The 12290-nt window shown below is 38.8% G+C and overlaps 1 protein-coding gene across 1 annotated transcript in view; it reads right to left on the reverse strand.

Moving 5' to 3' along the window:
* LOC119745387 (nuclear export mediator factor Nemf-like) overlaps positions 1-12290 on the reverse strand; it is a 55936-nt gene that overhangs the window by 37226 nt on the left and 6420 nt on the right. Inside the window, exons 6-9 of the mRNA XM_038221707.1 lie at positions 11460-11549; positions 10723-10796; positions 8751-8821; positions 7235-7310 (exon numbers count right to left, since the gene is read on the reverse strand). Of these exons, the coding sequence (XP_038077635.1) occupies positions 7235-7310; positions 8751-8821; positions 10723-10796; positions 11460-11549 (311 nt within the window). The remainder of the gene's footprint in view (positions 1-7234; positions 7311-8750; positions 8822-10722; positions 10797-11459; positions 11550-12290) is intronic.

Genomic DNA, 12290 nt, shown 5'->3' on the forward strand with positions numbered 1-12290 from the left:
CTAAATCTCAGTATTTTAATATACCTGTCAGGTTGTGGCTTGTCAAAACAAATACCCAACCTCAATATGACTGGCATATTCATAGTAAGACAACAATGACAATCAAATATCACTCTCACTGTCAATTAAAGTAATCTGTCTGGAAATTATGGACAGCAACTGGCTCACTAAGGAAAGGCTTGGTATCATTTAAGGATTGGATGCCGACGGGAAGACAGCTCAATCCCGCTATCAGACACAGCAGTGAGAGCTCAGATTGAGTGACCATTGCAAACTGCCTGCAAGGATTTACTCAGAATGTATCTGGAGATGCAAAGCATTCTGTTGGGAGGATGGCTTGCTCTGATGATTGCTGTACTTGGCGCTGATGCTACCTGTACAAGCTGTCCACAAGGATGGACATACTACAACCACACTTGCTACATCAAGTATATTACAGACAGAGTCCCATTGATTGAGGCTTACAAGAGATGTGTAAGTCTGAATGCTCAGCTGCTGGTACTCAACTCCAAGGAAGAGACAGACTTTATAGGAGAAATAATGCAGCAAGCATTTCCTGCCACATTAAAAGGCAAACGGCTCTGGCTTGGCTGTAAGGAGATAGATGGGAGGTGGGTGTGCTCTGATGATAACCAACAGCAGCTTGCAATGCTCAACAATGAACAGACATGCATAGCGCTAGTGCCCTTCACTTCAAAATCTAAAGCACTTGATTGTTCCAAAAAATATCGATATATATGTGAGAAACAAATATATACTTCACTTCGCTGCCAAGCTGTGAGTAAGCAAGATGCTGGCCTGATGACCACACCCTACTGGCTGCTGGGCCACACCTACACGGTCACCCAGATCAAGCACCCGATACAATGCTGCATGGCCTGCTACAAGGATCCCAACTGCCGCTCCTTCAACCTGTCAGGGAAGATGTGCCATCTCAACAATGTCACCATCTCCCAGGTTGATGCTGACAAGTTTGTGACTACCGTGGAGAGCTGCGCCAACTACAGACTTGACTGATTCTGATTCAAGGTAAATTATCTCAACAGTCTGCTACTACGCAACATCATTTTATCAAACAGGACCATCTTTTGACAGATACGTGAATCTGAAACTGTCAACACGTGATCTACATGATTTAACTGAAGAAGATGCTTACTACATTGGCCAAATTATACAAAAGTAATTCTTAAGACATCGGCTCAACTTCGGTGTTCTCCACATGTAGGTTTTGGGAAGGCCGTCTTGCCAAAGGATTGGCCGCCCTTCCAAGAAAATTGATCGCCCTGCCAAGAAAATTGACCGCCCTGCCAAAAATTTTACAAATCATGGATGTTCTAACGATTTTTTTCACAAAATGTCATTTTATTTCAATCATAATTTTGAAGAAAAGTTGATGGAAATGGCAGTTAAAATCATCGCGAACGTAGTTTTAATCTTTTTCACCAGTCGTTATCGGAGTGTTTAAACGGTAGAAACAAAGGAGACAACACTGATCGGAGCCTTCTCCGGCTGGACAAAAGGTTACACATTGACAGGCGACATGGAAAAATCACTGTGTCGCACGTGCGTGCGAATATGCAATGGTACCAGCGCACCTACCGCACCGTACCGTCCGCTAGCACATGGCCGGTCGGGAACGGGTAGCCTTGTGAACGATCCAGTGGATAAAATCTTTATGTTGTGCGATTTTCGGAGGTTTCAGATTTAGTTGAACAAAATGCAATGAGATGATTATCTCGAGGATAACGAAGAGAGCATTAGCGAAACATTTCACTGGCATTTGTCGGAAGAGAAAGATATGATAATGCCTGATTTTTCCCCAAGTATGAATGCAAGTGGAGTAGTGGAGTTGTGTGGTTGAATCATGGACATAATTGAAGCACCATGAACGGTGCCCTTATCTTTCGGACTTTTCCCTCGACTTTCTCAAGTAAGAAGTGAACTCCTTTATTGATGACTCCATTATTGAATTACTCTAACCGTAATTCAGGCATTTTATGCAATGAAAACACCGATCATTTTTTTTTCATTGTAAAATTTTGTTTGAATTGAAAATAAAGCAGGAATTGGTGTCCGGAAATTGGGCATGAAGTGTATTGTACATACATGTACATGTGGGTAATGGCAGCGTGGCCCAGATTTCGGACACGTATTTTTGTTCGGCCTATTTTCCGATTTTTTTTGCCATATGCCAGTTCTCTGATGTATTATTATGCGAACTTAAAACGGAAGCGGACCAATCAGGAGCTTCGATTTAGGTCCCATTGATAAAAATGTGGTAAAAAAAAAACAAACGCTATTCGCTCGATGACGTCATACCGCCGGGCGCCCGTCCGATGACGTCATGCCGCCCTCCCAAGAAAAAAGTCTGTGAAGAACACTGAACTTGATAATGAAAACATGAACTAACTGATAACAAACTTGAAATTTTGCGATGACTTTGCCACTCATTTAGTTAATGTAACAATTTTTTACTCATTTATAAGTACATTTCCAGATAAGTTACTTTCTCTTGTTTATAACAGGTTTGTACGAAAGCCCATTAGAGCCACTGCAAGAATATATATTGCGGATTATTTAATTTGTTATTACGGATTACTAATTATTATTACAGATTATTTAATTCGTTATTACGGATTACTAATTCGTTATAACGGATTATTTAATTCGTTATTACGGATTATTAATTTGTTATTACGGATTATTAATTCGTTATGACGGATTACTAATTTGTTATAACGGATTATTTAATTCATTATTACGGATTACTAATTCGTTATAACGGATTATTTAATTCGTTATTACGGATTATTAATGTGTTATTACGGATTATTAATTCGTTATAACAGATTATTAATTCGTTATTACGGATTATTAATTCGTTATAACAGATTATTTAATTCAGTATTACAAATTATTTAATTCGTTATTACGGATTATTAATTTGTTATTATGGATTATTAATTCGTTATTACGAATTACTCATACGTTCTGAGTCATTACTCAGCATGTATGGCACACTGAGGAGTGCAAATGTTGTATGCAAAGATAGCGCCGCCTAGCGACGTTATATACATAGGCCCCTGGTCACGTGCTCTCCACGTGTGAAAACATCAGACTTAATTCGTAAAAACGAATTAATAATCCGTAATAACGAATTAAATAATCCGTAATAACGAATTAAATAATCCGTAATAACGAATTAATAATCCGTAATAACGAATTAAACAATCCGTAATAACGAATTAATAATCCGTAATAACGAATTAATAATCCGTAATAACGAATTAAATAATCCGTAATAACGAATTAATAATCCGTAATAACGAATTAAACAATCCGTAATAACGAATTAATAATCCGTAATAACAAATTAAATAATCCGTAATAACGAATTAGTAATCCGTTATAACGAATTAATAATCTGTAATAATTCATTTTATCACTGAAAGATAAAATACATTATTCTCCACAAATGCACAGTTGAGTCCTACACTTTCTTTTATCAGCTGATGGTTGCTGTGGTGTAGGAAAAGTAAACATATCGATTGGCCCAATTGCAGTTTGCCGCCCCTTGATGGCATGAAGCCAAAAACGGTGTTCTTGGCACAAGGATGGATGCTTTTTGCAGAGTTGATACAAATGTAATAAGTTCACGTGCGCGCATTGACGCGCTAAGTGCATTTGGGGCAAGAAAGGCCAGTTCGGCGTAGCTTTTTGAGACCGCTACATCAAAAATAAACCCACCTCCTCCCCTTCAACCGCCATATTTTACGAATATATAAATGGCAGTAAGGTCCTGGGAGCGACGGGCAGTGCCTCAATTCAAACTAAATAAACAAGTTGGGTATTTAGTTCTGAAGTAAGACTTGGAATTTGGACGTTAAACATTTAACAGGTTGTGTTTAGTCTTTGTAAAAAAGTACGCCAAGCACCCATTTGTACTGATGGGGCATGCCAACCGTAGCTACGAGCGGTGGACCAAATCGGGGTGCTTTTCCAATTTATTAAGTAATTTTTGCATATATTCAAGTCACGTGACAAAACTAAAAAACACTTTGGCTAGCACCCACTTGTTCTGGTGGGGCTAGTGAATGGTTGGCAAGCGTGCCAAGGTTTTGGGCCCAGTGATGCCAAGCATGGCAAGGAGGGACAAGCGTGCCCCGTTTTATGGCAAGCGTGCCAAAATGTTTAGGCAAATAACTTTAAGTAAATCGAAAGATATTTTTTATTGTTCCGTTATAGTTTATCAAGGTATTCACTGCCATTTAATCAAGTCAAATATTGACCATGGAGAAATAAAATAGCGGCTCAAAAACTATGCCAAAAAGTCAAGTCATTGTTTCAATGCGTGGTTTTGTGCGTTGTCTGAGAATAACGAATTAAATAATCCGTAATAACGAATTAATAATCCGTAATAACGAATTAATAATCCGTAATAACGAATTACATAATCTGTAACATATATACTTGCAGTGGCGCTAATGGGCTTTCGTAGGTTTGGGATTAACTTTACATTCAAGATTTGAGTATTCAGAAAGGCTCCAGAAATTGCCGATATTGAAGCCTTCACCATAAAATGCCTGTGTATTGATGTTACTAAAATAAAGGGAGGGCATCTGATCGCGTATTGTAATAGTGACAAAGTATAGTGCCTTAGTAATTAATTTTTAGAAAATAAAAGAATGATGTTTTTGAATGCCTGAAAAGGTTATGTACATTTTGAAAAGTGATCTTGCACTATATTAGTGCACACAGTATAATATATAAGTTGGTGTAGAAGTATGAGTTGGTATTAGAATAGAAAATATATGATAAATATTTTCAACTTATATAATATATTCTGCACTTATGTTGTAATTGTGAAAAAAGTAAAGTGTCTTTGAAGTTTCAAGTTGCATTCCCTGTGCTATTTTAAGTTTCACCCCGATATTTTTTTGATGAGACATTGAACAAAAACAATCCCTGGATGTTTGGTTATGCAGTTATTTCTTTACAAAATTCAAATTATTTGTGTCCTGACGATCTTTCAACTCTTGCCGGGCAGGTTGAATTGTGCGCAAAATGAAAGCCTTTTCTTCCAGAGATTTGCACACGTCCAAAATAGGAGGACAATAGGATGTTCCGTTAAAACATAACACTCAATTAGAAAATTTGTGTGAAGAAATAAAAAAAGGAATTCAATTGAAGAGCATGGGGTACGCAACGCTCAGCAATAATGCTAACTTTTCTTTAAAAAAATGAATTTGAATTTGTGAAAATTGCCTGCACATTTAAAACAATATGTATGTGAAATACGTTATTGCATTTGGTGTCTTGTAAATATCAAGTCAGCTTGAGTTTTAGACGAGAAATTAATTAATATTCTTGAACAGAGAATTTTTTTAAAATGTAACTTTGCATCTATGTAATAAGATGGTGGTTTTCTGGCTGTTGACAATGTGACTTTTACTTTAATATGGAAAGTTTTTCTATATTAATTCTTTGTGGTAGTTTTACGTAGCCCCACACAAGAAAAAAAAAAATCAAAAAAATTCAGCATTTTGTTTAACAAACAACTTTCTAATGACATGTATGTCTATTTCCAATATTGAAAGGAAAATTCTCTGATGTGTACTGCATTTTCAAACATTTTACTGTCTAGATATTAGTGATAAGTAAATATTTCAATGATAGACTATTTGCACTTTCAAGCCAATTTAACTTTATTCGCACTATGTCATGCTGTTTCTTTAGTGAACTTCAAATGAAGTTGTAGAAGACGTTTCATAATTTGATCCGATAACAACATTGTGTAGAACGTTGTGTAAAGTGCAAATAAAGGCTTGCCTAAAGCATGCATGACAAGACAAGAAAAGTAGTGTTCAAAAACACAAATGCTCCACAACCATGCCTATTTCCATGACATAACACCACTCTATTAACATCAACTTACCTGGGTCACATGGAACGTTCATTGACATCGTTATTGTTATATGTAATGTATTGATGCCTATGATCCCATAAGGAATTTTTGTTTTTTGCTTTTCTGTTGAGAAGTCACTGTAAGTGATTTAAGCAAACTGACTGGATATTTTCAGTCTTAAGCAAGACATTTCTCAAAGGCAAATCCTTTGAGCATAATTCTTTGACTTTGAGCATTTACAAGGCCTACATGGAAATAAGAATTTTCAAATAATCAAAAGAAAACATGGTTATTTGAATAAGCTTGAGTTATCATCATCATGTGACATCATTTCTTTGGTTTTTAATAATGAGAACAGTTGGCCTATGGGGTCCGAAAGTGACTCAAAATCCTAAGAACAACCCAGGGAGCTGCATAACATGTTCATGTACATGTACTACGGTGCAAGTCTTTAGTTTTAGTGTTACATGTACATGTGTTTGTTGAGAAAACTTTTTCTGTTGTTTCAATTAAAAATATGACTGTCCAAGAAAAAAGGGTGGAGAAGCCACATTGATTATACAAAAAGCATGTATAAACAGTGTACAGGCCCCCTAATATTTTAGTGAGTGAGAAAAAAAAAAAAATAAATCAAATCAAATAAAATCCTATTGTTTTAATCCTGGCCTTTGTCTTATGGGGTCCAAACTTATTCATTTTCTGTAAGTTATACTAGCAAGCTACCTTCATTGTATCAAGGTATTCACGGACGTACAATCCAGATATCGCTGTGGAACCAAATGCACACGCACACACGCACCCACACACACACGGACGGACAAGGCGGAAACAGTATGCCCCTTCGGCTTCACCGGAGGGGCATAAAAAAAAAACCCACCCAAAACCTGCTCATTGCAACAGGATCCAACTATTTTACATTTCCGTCAGATCCTGCTGGATTGAGCAGTAAACCCCTTGTATATATTCCTCTTGAAATCTTTTGGATTCAGCAGGCAACTGAAAACATTCATAGTCGGATTCTGTTGGGTGCTGGTATTAAAATAATGCCAATTAGTTGGACTTTGTTGGATTCAGCAGGTAACCAATATGGACAGTTGGATTGAGTAACCTGCTGTTGGATTCAAGGCACAGTTGGAATCTGTTGGATTGCGCAGGAATGTCACTTCATATTGGCAGGTACCCAGCAACTTGGCACGTAGGGATGTGTTGGGCTGTGTTGGATTGAGCAGGAAACTTATGAGTAACCGTCAGACTCTGTTGGATTCAGCAGGGTAGTCCTGGGGAACTATTAGGGTTTTTTATGATAACTTAAATGTCAGGATGGTTCACCTTGTTGAAGGAGTCCAGTTCGATGTGCGGGCTGGACTTGTGCTGCTCATACAAGAAGGGATGATACTCCGTGTACCTGCGACAAACAAAAATGGGCTCTACAGTGTTCTTTGGACTCTGCACAAGTACCCCGACATGTTTCATGTCCCTGTTAGGTACCTTGGTACGTTATAGTTTGCCTTTCAAGAATCATTAAGAATGACTTCAAACAATCTTTCATTTGTTGTGTAGGTAGTTTGTTATTCAAAATGACTCTTGGAGGATGACTGCATTAAGGAGTGCATCAGAATTATAAAATCATAGATGTCAGATGTAACAGGGACAGGGAAAAAGTGGACCCCAAATGTATAGAATGACCCATGCATTGACACGCAGGACAGTTTCATTGTAATATTGTCGGGTGCCCGGCAGAAGGGCATATGAACGTTCTGACGCAAAAATCATTTTAAAGAAAATTGCATTGAAAGGTCCCATTGTTCCCCCGCGCGTATTATGAATCCAATGCTCCCCCACACGTAATATAAATAATACGAATTTGAAATTTGTCACACGTATGAATCATAAGGGTTGGATCAACTTGTTTAAATTTATGGGGATAATGTTTAAATTTCATTAAAATGGTAGCCTTGGTCAAGGCGCTAGTTGTTATTCATCCGGCCATAGCGCGGTAAACGATATCTTCGCTAGCGCTATGCATGCAGTCATATGTCTATGCATGCAGTGCATTAAAAATACAGTGCGAACAGCGACCTCACGCGGCCACTATTTTTATGCAAATCAGTTGGACCCGATCTAGCGCCTTGGTTCAATCGTCCATGTGAGGTTTTGGGGGTGGTGCTCATTATGTTAATAGCCTTAGCTGACCTTAAATGTCGTTTTCTTATTGGTCGATCGTTGTGTGGAAACTTGCATAGTGAAACGTGGCACCGTACATAATCCATACACGTACACATTGTGTGTCTCTGCACACGGCACCAATGCACAAAAACTGTGGTTCCTGTCACGTCCGCAAAAGGCGGAATAGCTGCAAATAATTTGATGACGTCCGGATTTACCAAGGTGTGATTGGACACTCCACATATTAGCCCCGCCTACATTACCTGTATTCGCATACGAGGTCGTGCGCTTGAAATCTAGCGCAAAGTAAAGAAAAACATCAGCCCAAGGCTCTCGATCGTCCCCAACTGATTTGCATAAAAACATAGTGGCCGCATGAGGTCGCTGTTCGTGCTGTATTTTTACATGCATGTACATAGCGCGTGAGGATATATGCCGACGATTGACCGCATACGGGACGAATAACGACGAGAGCATTGACCAAGGCTATTAAAATGGAGGCAGTTTTCTGCATATGCCCTTTTGCTGGGAACATTTTGGTCATAACACGCTATGCCCTTCTAACGGGCACACGAGGATATTGACTTTGCCTTTCACCGAGGCATTCTAAAGGCAATAGCAAACATCGTAGTTGGTTGATCAAGTTTTACAGCTTGCTAGTGGTTAGTGGTTAGCTTACGTCAGGAGCTCTGTGTCATCGCAACCCTCAACAGCCGTTGGCTTTTTCTCTCTCTTCTGTATCACGTAACCCTGATTGGAATAACAACAGACATCATTAACACTAAAAGGAACAAAGGTGGGGGTTGGTGTGAGATAGGGCATCTTTCCCCCATACATTTTTTTCTGGAACATTGCCACGTGATTTTTGTTACATGCTGAGCCTTTAAGAGTTTGTAGAAAGATGTCTTTCGGATGTTTTGACACTAATTTATTAATGTGACCGGGCAAGGCTAGTTCAGGTGATTCCAAACCAATTTTGGTCCAAGGATTCTCATTTGAATTAATTTAGTCTGTGTTAAATTTTTGGGCCAATGTGAGGCTAAAACAAGTCTAATTCACTAGTGTGTGGGGGAGTTAGTCAGTCACACAGAGCTATATTAAATTGCTAGAGCGCTAACTCTTCATTCTTGCGCGCGGAGAAGCTTTGAAGCCGCTCTGGGCGTAGACATTTTGAATTTATGTGCGTGTTTGTAGAACACAATCAAAATAGATGGATTGAATTTTAAAAGTGTACTCCAAATGCAACGCGCAAGTAGAAGATACGCAAACAACTTAAGCGCGTCATGACGGTTCAAAAACATCACGGCGAAAAGCATATGCAGCAGAGGGACGCGCACGTATTGCACTGTTTGCATAGAGCAAAATAACGCGCTCATTTGCTGATCGTGCATTTCGGTTTTGGGCATATCAGCTTGGATGACGCACCGGTATGGAATACAAACGCAGGCATGCAAATAGACGTAAAAATACGTGCGAAATTTCTATTTCTCCATAGGTTTGTGTAGAAACATGGATGCGCCAAGCAGGCATCACTTTGTACATGAGTTAGTGCTCTAGTAATTCAATATAGCTCTATGATTCCAAACCATATTTGGTCTAAGGATTCTAGGCAGTCATCTGAGTTATTTTTTGGGCAAAAGTGAGGCTTATCAAAGTCTAATACACAAGTGAAAGCGACTCAGCAAGTCTAATTCACTAGTGCATGGGGGAGTCAGTCAGTCAGTCAGATAGGTGCAAAGAGGACTGTAGGCTGGCTCTTTAGGGACCAGCTAAATCATTCTTTTGGCCAACGTGAGACTTATGCAAGCCTAATTCCCTAGTGACAGTCAGCCAGTCAGTGAGTCAGGTGGGAAGAAGATTATAGGCTGCCCCTCTGAGACTTGCAAAAAATCAAATGAAGTATTAGCGCAAAATGTCAAATTTTGGAAATGGGGTACCAAACACTCTCTTGTTTTTCATTGATACAACACAGTTACAGTTACAGTCCATCATTTGCAGCTATCCAAAAAGTGACTGACGTAATTATTGTTGAAAAACATACTTGGTTGAAAGATAGTAAGGGGACTAAACTCCCTGTGATATTATTCTTTCTGGCATGCTGTCATTTTGAAGAAATCAAGAAAAGAGGGCCTTTCCAATGGTGCGTCTTAAGACGCACTGTTGGAAATTTCCGTTAAGAGTTCGTTTTTTTTATACAGTGAAGCGTGCGCAAGCGTTGACACGACACACACACACCTGCGCCCTCTATAATTCGTCGGATCAGTGCGCGACATAGCGTATCTACATTCGGCTCAGTGCGAACGTGTCTTGGACGCTGAATTCAGGCCCAATTCAAAACATGATTCAGCAACTTTTGATTTGAAATTGAGACCGTAGAATGTTGTTTTTCTCGAAAAAAAAGTTCATCAGCTTTAGTTGTTTATCACCAATCTTTAGATTTTGAGAATGTTTGTTGCTTCAAACGAATAAAATGCCAAAAAAACAAATGATGGACTATACCTTTAAATGTCCTCATTTGCAGAAAGAATACTAATGATCTGAGCTGAAAATTTGCATAAAATGAAAGTTTATACTAGCATGCCAAACTTTTTAAAAGTCAGTCACTGCATTACTTAACATCATCAAATGCTATCCAAAGTAGAGATTCATACCTTATTCTGTGAGTGGCCTGACTGTTCCATTAATTCTTGCGCCTCTGTCAGGGCCAATAACAGCCTCGGGATATCTGTAACCAATCACAAGCAGGAAAAGGACAGAGGGGTAAATGGTTTGTCAAAATCAAAACAAGGGTCATAAATCCAACAAGATTTTGTTGAAAACATTCAAAGGCAAAGCTGTGAGCGATTAAATCACAAGTCAATCAAAAATCAAAATTTAGAAGTCGGGGCACAAGTAGCAAGAGAAGAATAATGACAAAGAATTCTGTTGTTACAGTTCATTTGAATAGGAGACTTTTGAGATGTTGGTGGCAGGAAAACACACCGGTCCTTTTTCCATTGTTTGCGTCACATTGAGCATGCGGCTTCAGCTGAAACATGACGTAAAGAACTAAAAGTAAGTAGTCTATGGCAAAGTTCACGCAAGGACTATAGTTGACCAATGGTTAACTAACGTTTGCCCAAACTCTGTCTAGTCGACGATGGTTGACTACGCTAGTCGACTATTTGGAACCAGCCTACTGGGGTTGGTTGCTTCGCTGGTAACCAATAGCCGCGCGCATTCATAACGCTAGCAGAGAGCCAGGACCCAGAAGTTTTGCGATGACATTTTGACCAGCGTTTGACTAGAGACGTTTGCACGTTGCTACCAGTGCGCAGGCGTAAGGTACGTCACAAATCAACCACTAGTCGACTAATGGTCCTTGCCCGAATTTGGCCTATATTTGTACCTGTTTTTGAGCTAAACTCTTTCTCAAGTTTGACACTGGATGGGAAGCCCTGTCTCAACAAGCAATGCTCGATCACGGCAGGTCCAAACACTGAGGGGAAACAATCAAATCAAGAACGGACATTAATTTGTATTTATACAATACAATTCAGGCCGAAAAGTACAGGAGGAAAACAGAAATTTGAAACGCTACTGGTATACACGTCAATGTTTTCACGAAGTGACAAAAACCTCGATTTTAAGTTTTGCCTATCAATTTATTGCATTTGACAAAAGAAAGAATTTGGCCGAGTTTCAAAGCGAAATATTGTTTACTTTTGTATTTATCGTACACAAACATTTGACAAAATGCCTAAAATCCGTGTTTTCTGTTTTCACGAAGTGACACAAACTTAACTCGTTAGCAGGGCCAGAGGAATAAAGCATTTCTCTACACACACGTTAGGATGGGATTGGACGGGATTCGACGCGCACGCCGTGAACGAAGTCAATAAACAACAGACGCACGCGCGCTGCAGTGACGTCAGACGCGCAAATGTAACAATTTCGTAGAACGTTTTATGTTTTCATGAAGTGACAAAAAGTGTGTACAACTCAATGGGACAAAATAGTGAGGCCTCTGTGTTTTGCTGTTTTCACGAAGTGAAAAAAACTTTTATTGATCTTTATTAATGAATTACAGTTTAATTAAGAGAGACTCCTAATTAACAAATTTAAATTAGCAAAGAACAAAGCATACGTTACTTGACAATGCAAGAATTTCTTAAATCCATAACTAAAAACTAGTCGAAAAGGTGTTTTGAAAAAATGATCAACTTCAAAGGCGATTATC

Source organism: Patiria miniata, unplaced genomic scaffold (genome assembly GCF_015706575.1).
Source record: "Patiria miniata isolate m_02_andy unplaced genomic scaffold, ASM1570657v1 HiC_scaffold_7, whole genome shotgun sequence".
NCBI classification, from domain to species: Eukaryota; Metazoa; Echinodermata; class Asteroidea; order Valvatida; family Asterinidae; genus Patiria; species Patiria miniata.